General features: G+C 37.3%; 1 protein-coding gene across 3 annotated transcripts in view; it reads right to left on the minus strand.

Annotated features, from left to right (window-relative positions):
* The window catches only part of DIP2A (disco interacting protein 2 homolog A), a 133,587-nt gene that overhangs the window by 84,677 nt on the left and 30,830 nt on the right, over positions 1 to 18,080 (minus strand). For all 3 annotated transcript variants that reach the window (XM_062002257.1, XM_062002256.1, XM_062002258.1), the window contains exon 2: positions 6,410 to 6,481. In XM_062002257.1, the coding sequence (XP_061858241.1) occupies positions 6,410 to 6,481 (72 nt within the window). The remainder of the gene's footprint in view (positions 1 to 6,409; positions 6,482 to 18,080) is intronic.

The raw sequence follows: 18,080 nt of genomic DNA on the forward strand, positions 1-18,080 counted from the left end.
AATGAGTAAATTGCATTGACTGAACAGCATTTCTGGTTTAGGCCTCAAAAGATTTCCTTAAAGAGCTATGAAAGAACAAACTGAAATCACTTGTCCTTATTTAAAAAAAAACAAAACCAAAGAATTGTAAAAAACCAGTTTGCTTTCTTTTAGACCAGTTTGTTTTCTTTTCTGTTTCATCTTAATATTTTCCAACTTAAATAAAAGACAGCATTGGTAATAGAAGGGAAAGATGTCTCTGAATGTCTTGTCTCAGATTAAAACACTATGAAAAGTTTGCTTAACTGATATCATTGAATGGCCACTGGAACTCACAATAGAGAGAGGCAAGGTTCTGCTGCATTATAAAGCACCTATATGTTCAGATTACTTAACATGTATAAAATAAAAGGGATGCTAGATTCTGTAACTCAACAAAATAGCCTGTAATTTGCTGCCATACAGTGATTTTGGGAGTTGTGAGGATTTTTAAAATTAATATTTTGTTAACAACAAACAATTCAGGGATTACTATGCTCTCTAGTTACACTTATTTTATGAAAAAGTGCACTGGAGACATGCGAGTCTCTAACCTGCTACAGGAAAACTTCAAGGCAGCAAGCCGAAGTTGGCTCTCGAGAGGAGAGATGAGAAGATTCACATGGTATACATGGCACCCAAACATGGTTTCTTTGGTTTTTTTTCTTTTTGATAGTATTGCAAAGAGCTTGACCTAAACACCTCTGGTTCTGTAGGTCATATTTTGTGTCACATTTCACTCAGGCACATTTGTGTTTTTTTCAAATTTATAAAGGAAGAGGTAGAAGTATTTCTAGACTTTTGTAGAAAATAAAAAGTATGTTAAGTATTTCTACACTGTTGGATGATTCAGTGTAGATCCAGTACTGACTGCAGAAGTACAGCCTTAAGCTGAAGTAACTACCTTAAAGTCAATAGAGGTCTCTGTAATCATCTCAGGATTAGATTGAAATCAACTAGTGTATTTTTCATGTTCGTTTTTATCTCATTTCTTCTGCTTAGAACTATTCTTGAATCTTTAAGATCACCAGTTCCTAGCAGGTTCTGATAAATGGGTACATTCGAAGTACACTTAAGTACTTTTAAAAAGCACTTGCATTGCCCAAGACAGAGTTTCTGACGTTTTCTTTTTCCATCAGAGCTTTACCGGCTTGGTTCTAGCTACTACAGAAAGATTTGTCTTGGATGTTCTCAGAGAATCGCCTTAGGATTTATTCTGATTGTTCTCATGAATCACAAAAAAACAGGTAAAGGAAAGCTAAACATGCATCTTCTGTTTTCCAGAAATACAGGACATTCAAGTCCTGATGCCCTCAGGGTACCTGGGCTAGCAAGAGGTTCCAGAGCTTATGAATTAGTACAGTGGTCAATCTGCAAATCCAGTACCAGTATGGAAGGTGCACTCCAGTGCAGCAGAGGTGCTCAAAGCACTTGTCTGGTCCCATCAGCATCTGTTAGCTAATCTACATGGTAACAGCTGGCCTCAAATGCTAGCATTGAGTTTTCTCAACTGAGGTATATTTACACCAGGAAAGCCTGACTCCCGAAACATTCAAGAGCTCAGAAGAAAACAAGTAAAACACAGGTAAATCGAAAACAAATATAGCACTATGCAGCATTATATATACAAAATGTCCATATTATACATATTTAGATACATAAAACAGTGTCACTCTTGTTATATATGTACCAGCTACACTGGCCAAGCTTTTAGAACTACAGAAAATACTTGTGTTTTAAAAAAAACAGCTGGAGAGTAGGAAATTACCACATCAGCAAAGACAGTTCCAGGGTAATTCCGATTTAACAAAAAGAAATGCAGACTACCCTCAAGTGACTGATTGACTGCTGTCGGAACCTTTGAGGTTTGTATTTCTTCTTTCCCTTTGGTTAAAATAACTTTGAAATGGTTTCAAGTGTCTGCACCATCAGCAGAATTCAGGTAATGGCATGGCAACAACTAAAAAGAAATCTACAGTTACCAACACATCATATTTGAGTGCAGAGAAGAACTTTTATTTATTTTATATTCAATAATAGGCTCATGACATTCCACTTCCTGACATGAATTTTTTAATACTCCAGCTTCACAGGTAGAAGTTACCTGATCTCCCACTGAAATTTCTTATAATGAGGCTTTTGGAATTGTCATCATCCCTGGTACTGTTTCTCATTCTGAGATATATCAAAGACATGGGAATAAAAAGGAATTCTAGAAAGAAATAGTTCTCCTAACCATCAAAAGTTTCCTGATATTCAACAGAAAAATCACAATGAATGTTGTCTACAAGGAACAAAAAAACCAGAGAAGTACAGTATTTGTTCCCCATGAGGACAGTACATTCCAGGTGCAAGTTACCAAACTTCACTGTAAAAATTGTTCCTTTTATGTCACTTCTGAATCTTCTTACACTCAAGCTCTACGTACATTCAAAATGGATTTTTTGCAATGTGTCTGAGGTTATCCATCAGACTGTCTGAGGTTATCCAGAAGCTTCATCAAGCAGCATTACCAGGTTGTTGGGTGCAGAGGTCAACTGAGTAAGCTGATTACTGAGTGATTACCGTTAAGGCCTGCTATTACTTCACACTTGTTCTTACTTTTACGCAGTGCGTTTGGTTGGATTAGGGAAAGATAACAAATTGTAATTAGTATTTCCTGTAACTATGTAGTTTTACAGCTCCTAAGTGAAATCTAACATTTCTGCTAACTCTTCATAACTGCAGGTTTAGGATTTTAGAATGCAAAGCAGAGCCCACAGGAATGCAATTCCTGAATACTAACATGTTCTACTTAATTTTACTGTAAATTGAAAATATGCTTTGCAGCCACTTCTGTCTTCTGTTCAACAATCCCTCTGTGGGGTTATTTAACACTGTCTGTATAACGATTTCATTCCCCACAGATTCAGCTCTACAGTGCAGTAGAAACTTAATCCAATTCATTTTATGTGGCATTGAAAGCGGAGTTGATTAGTGTTTATATGGCAGCTGACGAGGTATAACACAAAAACTTAAACTTCCAGAACTCAAATCTTACAAGTATATGAGTATTCTTTAAGACAAAAAGATCATACAACTAGTGGATTCACAAACGTTTCTCAAAAGGTCTCATGAGCTACCCATGTTAGTCTGAACACTATGACTATAGGTTTCAGTTTCCAATTTCTAACAAGACACAAGAATTTCTTACTTCAAAATCACAGAAATCCCTGTCCACATTCAAGTCTGAGTTGGACATCCTACAGCAAATTCACAGAAGGGTCACCCTCTCGTCTTTGTTTAAACCATGTCTTTCCACAGTTGTTTACAAACCTGTGCCATCACTTTTTCCCCTCTTTACAAGTACCACATCAACATCTCAAGTCCCATCTCAAGTTCTCTAATAATTTAGTATTTCATAAACTTAGAGTAATCAAAACTTTTCATTTCAAACAATTTTCCCATTACTTCTTTTTCTACTTTCCTGTCTCTCAGCAGGAATTCTATTTCTTACTCAGTACTTTCACTGGCCACTCTACATTTCAAACCAGCAGAATTGTAATACCAGCTTAAGTTTCATAACAAAACAAGTAGAGCTTGGTATTAATTTACTATAAGGAAGATATTTGGATTTCACAAAACCTGGTAAGTACTGAAAACATGAGATTAAATTAACTGGTCATCAGTCTATACCTCATAGACCAATAGAGAAAAGACAAGAAGGCATATACTTGGAAAAAATAATGATCAGTTTTAAAAAGACAAAAATATTTTTAATGGAGATCGTCAAATCATAGACTAAGAATTCTTCATATTTAAAATACTAGCATCCATCAATCTGCAAAAACTTGAGGGACAATGCAAACCTCAACAAATCCTATCAGGAATGCTATTGAGCAAAGGACGTTACAAAAAAATCCTGCAATCAATGTGTTAAAGATAAAAATTAATACAGCCTCAAAGCCTCTGGGACTCCCACGCATTAATCTGAGCCATGTTGAAGCTGTGTCAATTAACAAAATTCCAAGCTAGAAGTGGGTTAACGGAACACATCTCAGGAAACTGAAATAAGTAGTTAGATCAGGGTTTTAAGTAAACTGTCTTTTTGCCAAGGTATCATTCTTTGTGCTCGGAGGCAGACGGCTTGCTCACTTTCTTTTTAGAAAGCTATATTCCTGTCATCTTAATGCAAAGCTAGGCAGAAGTGGTAGACAAACTGAGTAATCCAGTATGTGGTATCAAGTAAGTAAGACAAACCATACGATCAGCTAATTTTCGACCACTCCTTAAGATGATTAGGGAAAACATAGCTGAACAAGGAGAAATCTTTAAGCGTCTGGAAATCTAAAGGGATATAGGATTCTTAGTTGAGCTTAGTATCAGATCATAGACAAACTAGCAGACCACTGAACTACACTGCCATCTTCTTAGGACACATTTTCTTACAACGACTGTCCAGGATGTTAAAGTGTTAACCTAGACTACATGAAGTAATTTCTCCCAAATAAAACACTCCAGAACACCTAAACTTTGAGAGAGGTGCTTCAGTGAAAACAATTCTAGAAAAGTGCCATTAACTTATTTTTCCTACTTATTTCAAACAAATGAATTCTGTAGTTTCATACACTGCTTCAGCTGAGTGAGCCCCTGAATGAGAACGTTACCTAAGTAAGTATTACAAAACAGCTTTGGAGATTATACAGGTGTCCTAGCAGACTTCCGGAGCAGACAACTGATATTTAATCAGTATAACACCATCCGAAACCCTTCATAGGAGTCAGTGTTGCTTCTAAGACCCCAAGAGCTATAATATGACACAAGGCCAGCAGTATTTGTGCAAAAAGGGGGAACAAAGGTGCTTTGCCACTGCATCCTAGCTTAAAAAATTTAGTTTACAAAGTACGGAGGACAACGTGATGTGCTCTCCTACTACACTTTTCTACTTTCCTAAGTACACTTAAGCAATTTATGAAAATGGCCTTTCAGTTTAAGGGTAGTAAGAGGAAAAATAAAAAATAGTAACTATTAACACAGAAGAGAGAAAGCAGAGAAAATCAGCAGTTATAAGAAATTAAAACAAGAAAGAAACCTAAAGATGTGACTTTCTAGTAGACAAGAATTCCTTGACAGAATATTTATTCTAACTGTTAATCTTCATTCAAAATCCATACTTAGCCTGGTCTCAAAATCCTTAACTAAGCTGAGTTGGAACACAGGCTATTTTGAATAGGAAAGTGAGACAGCTCCTTAGAGAAAAGTAGTGTAAGGAGAAGTGGTGCAGATGAAGCTAGAGCTTCCTGCTGACTGCAGTATTTATCACAAAAAAATCCAGCCTCCTTCTATTCAAGGAATGAGCCATTTTCTAGGGATGAGTTTGGTTCTGCATGGTCTATTACAAATTTGCTAAGGGAAAAGCTACAGTTGTTCTTAAAAAAAACCCATAACAACAAATCTGTGGTAAGAAATCCCATGATGAAACATTAGATCACATTCTAAGCACTCAGTGCCAAAAACATACTATAAAACTTTTTCTAAAAACACAAGTCAGCTGAAATCACGAGAATAAAACTTTTGTTTACCCTGCTACAGAGAGACACAGAGGTCGCTGCATCAAGACTTCAAAAGCAAAAGACACTAGCATCTAGTTCAATAGTTTGCACAAAACTGGCTGGAGATGCCCACTCCTCCTTCAAACTAGTAACGTCTGTAAACACCAGAACCAAAACATGACCAAAATTACAGCATTAATCCCTCTGTTCTCTGATCTAACACTAACATTGTAAAGCCATACCTGTTATTCTGCTTCATTTATCTATAGTATCTTATCAGTTACCCTTTTCTCAGTTGTTTTCTCATTTTCCCTCATCTCAACCTGAATCTCTCAAGCTATAGAAGAACTACTCTAGGGTTATTATACAAGAGCAAGGCTCAATGGCAGCAAAACAATTTTAAGGCTGATTTAAGTGCTCTAGTATAAAAATAATAAGAGTTGAGCATTTAGCATTTAGCCACTGAAGATAAAGTCTGATAACAGCCATCTTAAGAATCAACAGTTTATAATAAAAAGTCAGTTTTTCAAAGAAAAAGCACACTAAAGAATCAAAGTGATGCCTAGTGAGTGAAATTTAATGAAACTGGCCAATAACTTCACTCATTTTTCCAATTATTTTAAAGTCTTGGATGTAGTTCTCAATCTGAAGTTCACTGCCAAAAATGTTACTGTCTAACATTTATAAAATGTAAAAAAACCATTTCAGGCACTTCTCCTGCTTTTCCCTTCTCTGTAAGAGCCACGTTCCACTCTTGGTTAGACGTCATGTCAATCAAACGCTATAAATTCGTCTATTTAGTGAGAACTTTTCCACTAAATATTTCATGCAAAAAGTAAAATTTATGTTCAATGTCTTACCTTGAATTAGTGGTATGTACCGTGCTAACAGCTTTGCTCTTTTCTTTTCATATCCTTTCTGAGTGATGTCTCCTAAAGAAATAAAGAAATAAAAATACTGATTTGAACAGTCTTTAAATAAGCCTTCTCATTTTTGTGACAGCTATGATTAAACTCGCCACCTTTGAATCAGTCACATCAGCAAAAAAGACCTGAGCATGTCAGAGAAATTCATGGCCACATACATGCCACTGACACAGTGCTACCTGAAAATAATCATAAGAAAACGAGTGTCTTGGAGGTACACAACAAAAGAATGGTGTTTTTGTCTGCAGCACCTGTGTTGAATCTGATTCTGGCGATATTTACCATAATGCACAATACAGCACAAAACGGAAAGTCAAAAAGCCGACAAGCCTGGCTCTGCACCCTTCTGAGGCACCAGAAACGCCAAATAACCTTGGGCTTGAGAGAACATCCCCTAGCACACCTTTGTAGTGCCTTCCAAACTCTAGGCCATGTTATCTACTCCACACTGTGCAGCAAATCCCTATTTTTGAATTCTAGGAGGTGATAACATCCTTCTAGCACTAGTTTTATTCACAGTTGTCACCCAATATCCCATTCTAAATCTCTATTGCACACTCCACTGGTAAAATGTGACGTGTTTCGCGCAGACTAGAACAACAGCGAAACTTCAGAAGAAACTCAAATTAAGTTTGAGACATTTCAGAATCTCTACTTTCACGATTCTACCAACAGAACATGATGGCTTCATGAAAAAACAGTAGCAAGCTTAGTATAAACATAAAAAACCCAAATCTCATCAAAATTTCACAATCTTTGACTATTTTCTGCATTTCAGCATAGACACAAAAACAGTGATCTCAACTTAAGCCCATTCCCATCTCCCAAAATTCACACTTGCTTGAAGATGGTGAGACACTATGCAGTTCCACTAGCAAAGTAGACTTTTATCCCTCCGTATCTGGTAAATGCATCATAACAGCATGAAATATAACCAAGATTAAAGATATTTTTGAAAACACACTCAAGTAGAAGGTGAATTTTAGAAATGTAGGCAGATAATGAAATTGACTTTAATTAGGACACCAAATTTTACATTTAGATCTTTGCTTCAAGCATCTTCTTCCAGCAACGGAAAGAATATTATCAAAGCGAAATACAGAGAAAAAAGAGGCATGAATTAGATATATATAGATGAAGTAAAACAGTCTGTCTCTGGCCATTTGCTTTCTATCAAACCTAAAACTTTTTTCCATCCTATTCACACGGGGAATCTTATTTCCATCTTATTTATGAGGAATCAAAACTCTAGAAACCATAGAGGAGTTCAATAACAACAAAAAACCCACAAAGATCTTAGCACGCCTCATGCTGAAGTGCATTTAGGTCTTCCATTTGACAGAACTCCAACAATAGCACCTGTGCTATTTCTAAGGCCTCTTTGACCTCACTTGTCAGATGTCCCATAAGAGCTGACAACATGTCCCAGACCTGGGACTTTGCTGAGTATTTGTTTTTAACCGTATCAAAGCTTTCTGCAGGCAATCAGCAGAACCAAGAGTTATGAGGGCAATCCAGAGCAAGACATGGCATGATTTACATGAGATTCATTCCCTTTGGAAATAACACTGTAAAATTACATGTAAGATTCTATGTTACTAGTAACAGCCACTTAATTCACCCAGACAGTGGTGTGGCTTGTGTATGCAGAAGAAGGAACCCCTTCAGTCAGCTTTGACACAGAAAAGTTGTCACTCTGTATTTAAAACATTTCTCAGGTATTTGCCTTATTCTATGAGGACTGATTTTTTTAATTTGTTTTGTTTAAATAATGTCCATAGCAGTGTGGGCTCTAAACACATTTCCTTAAATACCCACTTCCCTCCCACATAAGAGTACACTGCTAACAGAAACAAAGTCACTTCTTTCTATTATTCTCCCTGCAATTAAGTAAATGTGCACCATTTAAAGTTACTGATACTATGTCAAAACAATCAATGACGGCTAGAAGACACTGTTCAAAACAGGTAAAAAAAAGATAGCTGATCCTGCAGTACTTTAATCACTGCAGACATTTCAAACTACAACCAAACAGAATTTGTTAGTCTTTATTCAAACCCATGTAAATATTTCATCTAAAGTTTGGATACAAGACAGAAATGCCTTGGTTATTATTTTTCTTGAACAGAAGAAATATCTAGAAATAAAACTTACATAAATATATATATGTTTGGTTTATAATTACATCAAAACAAGAATAAAATCAAAACAAAAGCCACAAATGCTCAAGCAGATTTATGTGCCTGCAAATAGCTGATCAAAATGATGACTTTAAGTCATTTATACAAAGAAAATAAAAGGATGCTAAAAAGATGCATAATTTTCTGTTATGGAGGAAAAAAACCAAACCCACCAAACAAGAAGCACCACCAGGAAGAATGGTTTATCTTAAAATATAAGTAATCTGGAAGGTTAAAGCAATCTCAACAAATTCTTTGAGTGACAAATGCTGTACACAACAGAAATCTGCCATACCGTAACTTCAATGAGGACAGTAATTTTCACAGCTTCATAAATGTTTCAAGTAATCCTTAATTCAAATGTCTGTGCACATCAGCCACCATGCCAGGTATCACCCAACTGAAGAGGTATGCCATGGAAGCAGCGGATCAAAAGACAGGGTTGAAGAAAGTCTCATTTAAACCAGAATATCTCAAACTTTGGCATCTCACTGCATGTGGTAATTCTTTGATTTTGCTGGAATGCTGACTTGAAGAATTTTCTTTGAATCGGGTTAAGAAAAGTCCAAAGTCAAAAGCATTTCTGTCGACTTTTGCAGCCCCACTGGCAAGCCAGACTTTGCTGCCCAGCAAAGCTTTTCTTTGTTCCTTTCTCAAAAGCTTGGGGGTGGATTCCTCCTGACAATTGCTCCCCACCCCCTTGCCCTCAGAGCCCCACAGTGGGATTAACCCAGCATTTGGGGTTCTTTGTGATCCCTCACCTCTTCCAAAAAGAGCCGCTTAGACACATCTGGTACGTCGGGGCCACAGCTGCTGTCATTTAGCCTCACTTTCTCCCTAGTAATTAGATTACACAAATGCAAGATGAGGTTCCTCAGTCTCAGCAAACCAGCTGGGAAGCCTGGATAAAGTTGGACACTGGATTGAGCTGTTAGTTCTCTGCCTGGAATATCTGACATTGTGTAAAATATGTCAGAGGCTCCAAGAAAACTTACCTAGACAGAGATGAAAGCATTGTCATTTCTTAAAATGATTTATAAAAGCTGGTTTCTTAATTAGTATGAAAAGAATCTTTCATGTGGTTACCCCAAATCTATCCAGGTATGATTTTATTTCACAATGGTAGCACTATAGATGACAGAATCCTAATGCCAAATGAACTAACTAAAAACTGCCTGGATTTTACTGGCTTTTCATGAATTACTTTTTGTTGGCTAATCATCTGCTGGGTTTAAAAGTTTCAACTAGCTTATTTTCAATTCTGAGTTACTTACTTACAAGAATAGGAAACAAGCATATGCTTTACTGCCTAGATCCAGCTGCCATGGCTCATTGCATCACAAAACTGACACACTGCAGAAACCTGACTTGGTAATCTCAACTATTTTATGGTAGTTCTAACCATTGGTAACAATACTTAGCAAAAGCTCTTCTTTAAAAAGCAGGAATTGGGTGTATGTGAGCTATGTGGCTGATAAAAATAAATACAGTCTGCCTAACAGAATATTATTTCCTTGATCATGACCAGAAAAGGACACCCACATGTGCAGCAGCCTCTCCAGTGCACAAATGTACAGGGCAGACCACTACCAGTGCTGGTCCAGCTCCTTTATAGCTTTGCACTCCTGCACCAAGGAGGCCTTGAAAGCTTCCGACAGAGAAGGAAAAATGCAGGCAAACATGCAAGAAAACAATGGACAGCTCACAGAAAGGTGAGCTTGCTATGAAGCGACTTCTCCAGTCCATCAGTAGTGTGCAGTTGAATTCTCTCTGGGAGCAGCTGTAAGAAACCACACGCTGTGAGATATTTGTAAATGAGATGACTGTGTATTAAACATGGATGAATAAAGGAATACATACTAGATCTGCAGGATGAAACCTTTAAGGATCCCACTGTTCCACTACCAGCACAGCCACAAAGTCAGGAATATCAACTATTGACAAATCACTGCGGAAACTTTTGCTAGTTTCTTCAGTACAAAGTGAAAGACAAGGGTGTGAACACTGGCTTCTGCCTGAAGAGGTGGTTCTTGGATGGTTTGAAAAGGCAGGCAAGTTGCCTGCCAAAATCTAACTCAAAAATCACCTGTGCAAAAACTTGAAGTAAATCTCCAGTGTTTCTGGGGACAGGTTGTCACTGTATTTGAAGAGTTGGTAGAACTGGAAGAATCAATTCAGCAGTCCTCATTTCTAATTCTGTTAGACACGTGTGGTAAGTATTTTTAAGTGAAACAACTTGCTGAGCTTTACTTTGCATCATTCTAGAAGTAATATAATATATGCATTGCTACATTTTTTTGACTTCCTTCAAAAAGAGAAGCAACAACAAAAAAAAATCACAAAAACATAATTGCCCTGACATGCTATTTTTGTCCACTAAAAAGGCAAAAATAATCTTGGTATTTCTAAGAACTACAATGAGAGACGAGGACAGCCAGTAACACTTGTTGTAATAGCAGGGGAATTGAAAGATGGTGCTGAGGAACATTGAACCAGCCAGCCTGTAGAAGAAACAGCCTAGTTTATCATGTTATCTGTCCTCCAAACTAAATAACATGCCATCCAGTCCCAAGGAAATTGCTGATTGTGGAAGCTCATAGGAAGAGAGATGTGTTTGATACAAAGGCTGATGACAACAGAACCACAATGGATGATTTGTTTCCTGTGCACAAAACTCTGAAATCACAGCTATTTGAGCACGAAAAGCACAGAGATTGTGAGCTTCTGAGTCATATCATGCATGTGCACTGCATTCTTGATACAGCCTCAGTGAGTGTCAATGAGAAATCATACCCAGCATTAACAGGGAGAAAGTTTCCCAAGCATGCTTCCTGCAAGGGTTTCAGACCAATAGAAATAAGTAGTGCCTAGCAATTGTTGCATCTAACCAACGACGACAACAAAACCATCTAAACAATAGTCCCTATTACAAAATCTCAAGGATGTTTTTCTCTCAAACATAGCTCTGAGAACTGCACTAAGCAAATCCACATTCCTAGGAACATTTATTTTTTCAGCAAGATACATTTCCCGTGCATCAGCAGAAAGCCCTTAATAATCGTAATCAACATGTAAGACTGAAAATGAAGCAAGTATAACAGTAGGATAAAGTTGTTTGTTCATCAAGGGTGAGATGCACAGCTGTGGCCACATATAATTCCAGAAATGAATACTGAGTAATTGTGCTAAGTCAGATCTATATTCTCAATCATATATAACAATCACACATATAACTCAAGCATAGATATATAAAACCACATTTATCTTAAGCAATGTCACAGATCTCCTGTTACCCAGCTTTCAAACTCCAGGCTGTGTCATTTGTTACAGCACCCTGGCAGCCAATGGTTGCTGACACCCTGAGAAAGAACGGAAAACAGAGTGCAAGAAGAGAGTGAGGTGCTGAAATGCAGCAGGGTGGTTGTATTTATGCCAAAACTTGTAGTCACAAGCATGCCCCCCAAGGTTGACACTTAATTGAAATTAAAGTCTCAAATTCAAATATTATGAGGATGTTTCTGGAATCTAGCATTTTCTTTAGAATAAAGGGAAACCTGCACAATTGCATCTGATAAAGGGGTTGATGGGTGAGTGCCCATGTAGCCAAGCTTTACTGTAGCATTGAATCATAGAATCATTTCACCTGGAAGAGACCTTTAAAATCATCCAGTCCAGCCTTTGTCCCAGCCCTATCAACCACTAGACCATTTCCCTAAGTGCAACATCCAACCATCTCTTCAACACCTCCAGAGCCAGTGATTCCACCGGGCAGCCCATTCCAATGCCTGACAATCAGTAAAGAAATTCCTCCTCATATCCAGGCTCAACTTCCCCCAGAGCAACTTGAGTCTGCTGCCTCTTGTTCCATTGCCTGTTACTAGGGAGAACAGACTGATCCCCACCTCACTACAACTTCCTTTCAGGTAGTTGTAGAGAGCGATAAGGACCCCCCTGAGCCTTCTTTTCTCCAAGCTAAACAGCCCCAGAACCCTCAGCTGTTTCTCATATGAAACATGTTCCAAATCCTTTACTAGCTTGGTAGCCCACCTCTGGATCCTCTCCAGCATCTCAAAGCCCTTGTAGAGAGGCCTAAAACTGGACACAGTTTTCAAGGTGTGGCCTCACCAAAGCTGAGTACAGGGGAATTACCACCTCCCTCCTCCTGCTGACAATACTGTTCCTGATACGAGCCTGGATGCCATTGGCCTTCTTGGCCACCTGGGCATGCTACTGGTTGACGTTCAGCTGGGTGTCAATCAACATTCCCAGGTTCCTCTCTGCCTGGCAGCTTTCCAGACACTCCTCCCCAAGCCTGTAGCACTGCTGGGAGGCAGCAGTGAAGAAGAAATGTTCAGTTAAGCCTTCACTCTGGGATGAGAGGACCATGCCCAATGTTTATGATCTCAGGTGCATGAGTACTTGCCACGTGAGTGAGAGGTACCACACTATCCAGCAGAGGAGGGAAATTAAGAGACACTGAGAGGTCACAGTCTTCCCTGGGACTAAAGGTCTGAGCTGACAAAGTTGACTGAGGTCCTACTGGCTTGGAAAATACCAATTGAAAGAAAATAAAAAATCAAAAAACCCCATCCCTGCGAAAACTTTAGTACCCAAATAAAGTTTTGTGGACATTTCCAGAAGATCATCATAAAGCTTACGCTTACTGTTTAAATATGCTTAAAGACTTGACCTAGCCAATATTTGGGAAGATATATTCCCTTCCAAGTCTGTGGATGTGTCTTATAAGAACATGGAATCTGATAGCTGCAAGTAGTTCAAGGTTGAAACGTGATCTTGAAGAAAGTTCCTGAAGATAAATCCTTAAAGAGGAATGATGGAAATACTCTAAAGGATAAGGGAAAGTTAAAAAAACCTTGCAGAAATTAAATACTCTTAAGAAAACTGGACCTATTTCTCATACATTTGCTCCATATACACATCCATGAGCTTCAAGCTTGGCTGCACCAATAGCTTCTGAGGAATGATGGTTCACAATAATTCTTACCAACTCTCAAGACTTATGCACCACTTACATTTAGAAACCAGTACATCCTTCCCAAACCTACTATGCATGCCCACTACAAACTCTGCTACATGTTCTTCTCCCAGATGCCACACTTTTTTCTATAAAACAGGCAAAAGTCAAACCTATCAACAGGTGATAAAGGAACTAGAAGATGAAAATCATTACTTGCAATTAAAGTAAAGGTTTTGGTCCTCTGAACTATGCAGGAGCCAATACTTGCTGCCATTCCTGAGATATGGTCTTGGTAGGTTTGTGTTGTTTAAATCTGATAATCAAAGTGGTTTGGAAAAAAACCCCTCTTCTGTACCTATCTCTTACCTCTACCTGGAAATTGGTGGCCTTATTAATCAAATCAATTCCAAACTAGATCAACATCAACACAGCCCTTCTGTAAACCACGGTGGGTTTTCTTCTCTTTTTTTTAATGCCAGCTGAGTAACCACAATTTTTTCCTGGGCAAATCAGAAGTTTACCACTGGATTCTTTCCCAATAACGGAATTATTAAATCAACAGTACGTTGATAAACCAGCAAGATATCTCACAACTGTCTGTAAGTAGTTTATTAGACTTGATTCCACATTCTTAGCTATCCATATTTTTCCTGTTTCAATGTTAACCTTTGCTTCTTCTCCCAAAATCGTATTAGGAGCTATATTTTCATCACAACTGAAACTCAGAATGAAATAAGTGACTGTATATGGATTAATGGTACTGCTAAACTCAAAGATTGAGTTTTCATTTTCTATTAAGTGTAGCAAGTGCTTCTGTTTCCTACTGTTGTTCTATAAAGCTCATGCTTTGCAATCACAGCTATAAAGAACTTTTGTCATATGTAACCTGAAGTCCATTCTGGCATGCAATATCTAGCGAAAAGTCACCTTTTTTTTCTGCTCTATACAATATATCTTAATTCCAAGACTCATACTGTCGCACACTATTTCAGTCACAGATAAGCTTTATGCATGTTGTCTTTGAAAAGCATAGAAAACTGTAGCTATATGAGAAGCAGATGAAGCTTTAAGATCCAGGAAAGAACACTTCCTTACATTCAAGTTTGAAAGTGTTCAGGAAGGTTATTTCCTGAAGCAAAGACTATTGATTGATGCCTTTGCTTAGCTTGCATATGATTAACTCAGTAAAATATGAAAATATCTTGATTATAACCTATCATTTTATATGAATCTGTTTAAAGTGAAAATAAGTGACATCTGATCATTCCATATGGTGATGTGTTTGACTAACCTACAAGAAATTCTATTTCAAAGATCCTCTTTTAAACATCCTGAGAGTATCAACATGCCTTTAAAGCACTATTAGATGTTTAGCAAAACTAACAACAAGGTATATCTTATTGGCAATTCCTAATTTGCAGCGGGACTTTCACTCGTGTGACAGAATTTAAGCTATCAAAACACTGAACTTGTCTGTATGTAAAACTAGTAACCTTGAGACACACAACTACTTAAATGTAAGCCATTTCATTAAACCTTTGCATATGCAATGAAATCATTGAAACATCAAGCTCTAGAAATCAGACAAGCATTGACTAGCTAATGGCACGACTCAATGACAGGAAGGTAAGAAACTTTACCAGTGTGCTAGTAGCAAAAGACTAAGTTTTCCACTTTGTGCACAATCATGCAACGGGAGTCTATTTTACAATACCATTCATTGCCACATGTTATTTATCTCAGCCTAAATTTAGTCTGATCAAGCCATAGAGAGTTTTGCTATCGACAAAGCAATGCTAAACATTAGAATCAGAAAATTCTATTCTAACACATTAAACCTTTTCACCTCAAAGTTTTAAACCAGTTGCAAGACAGAGGCAATACTTATATTTTACAAAATAGAAGAACAGCCAAAGTGAATGGAATATGCAGTACAGCATGAGAAAAGTCTGTGCATTCCAGGTTATTCTGTTCTGCACAAATCCACACTTGTAAACTGTACATTGAAATACAAGAGCTGCCCCTTTTAAAATATTGAGCTGCCTGACTTTAAGCTTCATCTGTCAGGAGTCAGCATTTGACAGGGTAAAAGGTTAAATAATTGGATCACAAAAGCAACCTGGCAACTTTCCAGGCTGAGTTAGCCCAATTAATGAATTGCTCTTATACCATTTCACTAAATCCTTAAGCTCACTCCACAGGGAAACAGGAAAAGCTCAAATTCTGCCACTTACCTTCTATCACATTAGGACTCTCTGTAGAATATAGAAACAAATTGACAGATGCCAGCTATACACACATCTGTCTGTAGGTGTGGCAGGCTGACCCTGGCTCTTACAGTTTTTAAATAAATTTGCCCTGTTTCATATGTTTTCTTCCAATGAAACATATTCTGATCTACTATTGCATCAGAATGAGAAAAAAAAAAGTCATTAAGTTCACGTTAAATTATTATGTACTTCCCACAGCACATAGAAGCTCCAAAATATAACATTCCCTGCAACTTCATAGCATCAGGCATTATGTATGAAAACTGTTTTTGAAACACTCAGTTGGTTGATGCTCCATAAAGTTGATTAGAATCTTCACCCAGAGGTTATGAACAAAATTTATCAAACCAGACACAGCTTTCATATCTCATTATTATCATGTAAATCAGGAACGTTGCCATCCCTTTAACAAGCTAAGGAAAGCCTGTATTGGGGGAAGCAGTGAAAATCATCTGGTACACAGGGGATATACTGACTGTTTCTCACAAAGGCCAACAAAAGAAGCTGAAAAAAACCCAGACTCATGGTGGTAGACCAATGAAAAGTAACTTTAAAAGACTGAGCTTAAAACTATTTTCTAACACAGCTGAAAATTATTTTAGTAAAATACATAAACAAAAAGCTTTTGAAAGGAAGTTGTAGGCATGCAACATATGGCCCTTTTAAATACTATTAAGAAAATGATATTTCACAATAACAAAAATCTCAGTGCATTGCAGAGATGAAAATATTCAGACTTTTTGCTTGTGACTTCCTAGATGCACCAGGGACACAATACAGAAGTCAAATAATTGCGCCTAGCCTGTAGTAATCAAGTATTGTAACCATTTAGGCTAGAAATAATTGTCTGAACCAAGTTATTTTAACTTAACGCAGTGGGGATGTAGAAGGAAGATGTTTTGCTGCTAGGTACAAAGACACTTTCTTTTACTTGTTTGCATTGACAATTTCTACTGCCTTAATATCTAGAAGCAGTTTCAGACCAAACTCTATACTGTGGTTACTACAAAAGACTCCCTGAAAGTTGCCTCCAAAGATGCACATCTAGAAACAACCAGATGTAGAAGTGAGAGACCATAAAGAAAAAACCCCATTTCTGTAATACTTTTTGCCACAACTTCAATACATATTCCTCTCCAGTAAAATTATGAAGAGAAAAAAACCTATTGGCTAGACAGAATTATCTCTGCATAATTCAGTTAACTAATCACAAAAGAAAATTCATATTTAACTTGGTAATAAATGCCTTATATCACAAAGCCATCCCTTTCCTTGAGAAATGTGTGTGTAAAAATAAAAGAACATATGTGTAACATTTAATGCTGTTTGAAGCTGTTAAGTTGCTGTAAGCCCCTTTCTGATCCAAAGAGCCAATGCTTTTTCCTTTCATATCCTTCCCACATGCATTACATTAAGCACAACGATTAATGAGCAAGACAATGATACATTGATTTTTCTTTTTTCTCTCTGCTAATACCCAAGAAGTTACCCCATCAACTGCAGATGCTCTACAAGCAACTGAGCATGTCCTATTTACCAGTTGCTAAAAACTCATTCATACATTGGGAACAACCACAAAGGCAACAGATGCCCTTTAGGCCCTATATACAATACTAAAGATGGAAACAGCCTTATTCACAAATCATTGGGAAGATCCATCTCATTAATTAGACAATGAAAGTCTTTTAAAACCCCCAAATACACAAACCATGGCACGATAGTCAAAATTCATGGAGTACATTCAAAACATACAATAGAAGTCACATAACCTGCAATACCTAGACCATATGCAACCCAATTTATTTCAATTTTTAACTATAAAACTTTTTCAGTGGATTTCCAAGTCTCTGCTTCAGATCTGATTAGTTTCCTGACATGTTATTACCACACCCTCCCATGCAGCACCAAATCATGTTTTCAGAGGAAAGGACAAAAGAGATTTAAAGTTGATCTTGAAATAACTTGGTCAGGGTAGGAGTGGCTACCAAGATAAGTTTTACTAGGAATGCAAACACTTCGACTTTTTAAAATAAAAAGGTAGTGTGTATATATATAGATATTAAAAAAAAAAAATCTTTATTGTTTTCCATAGTAAAGCTACAAAGTAACATAATACAATATACTTTTACTAGGAAATTAGGTCTCACTAAAAGACTTTACACTGGACCCACATAAAT

Source organism: Colius striatus, chromosome 9 (genome assembly GCF_028858725.1).
Source record: "Colius striatus isolate bColStr4 chromosome 9, bColStr4.1.hap1, whole genome shotgun sequence".
NCBI classification, from domain to species: domain Eukaryota; kingdom Metazoa; phylum Chordata; class Aves; order Coliiformes; family Coliidae; genus Colius; species Colius striatus.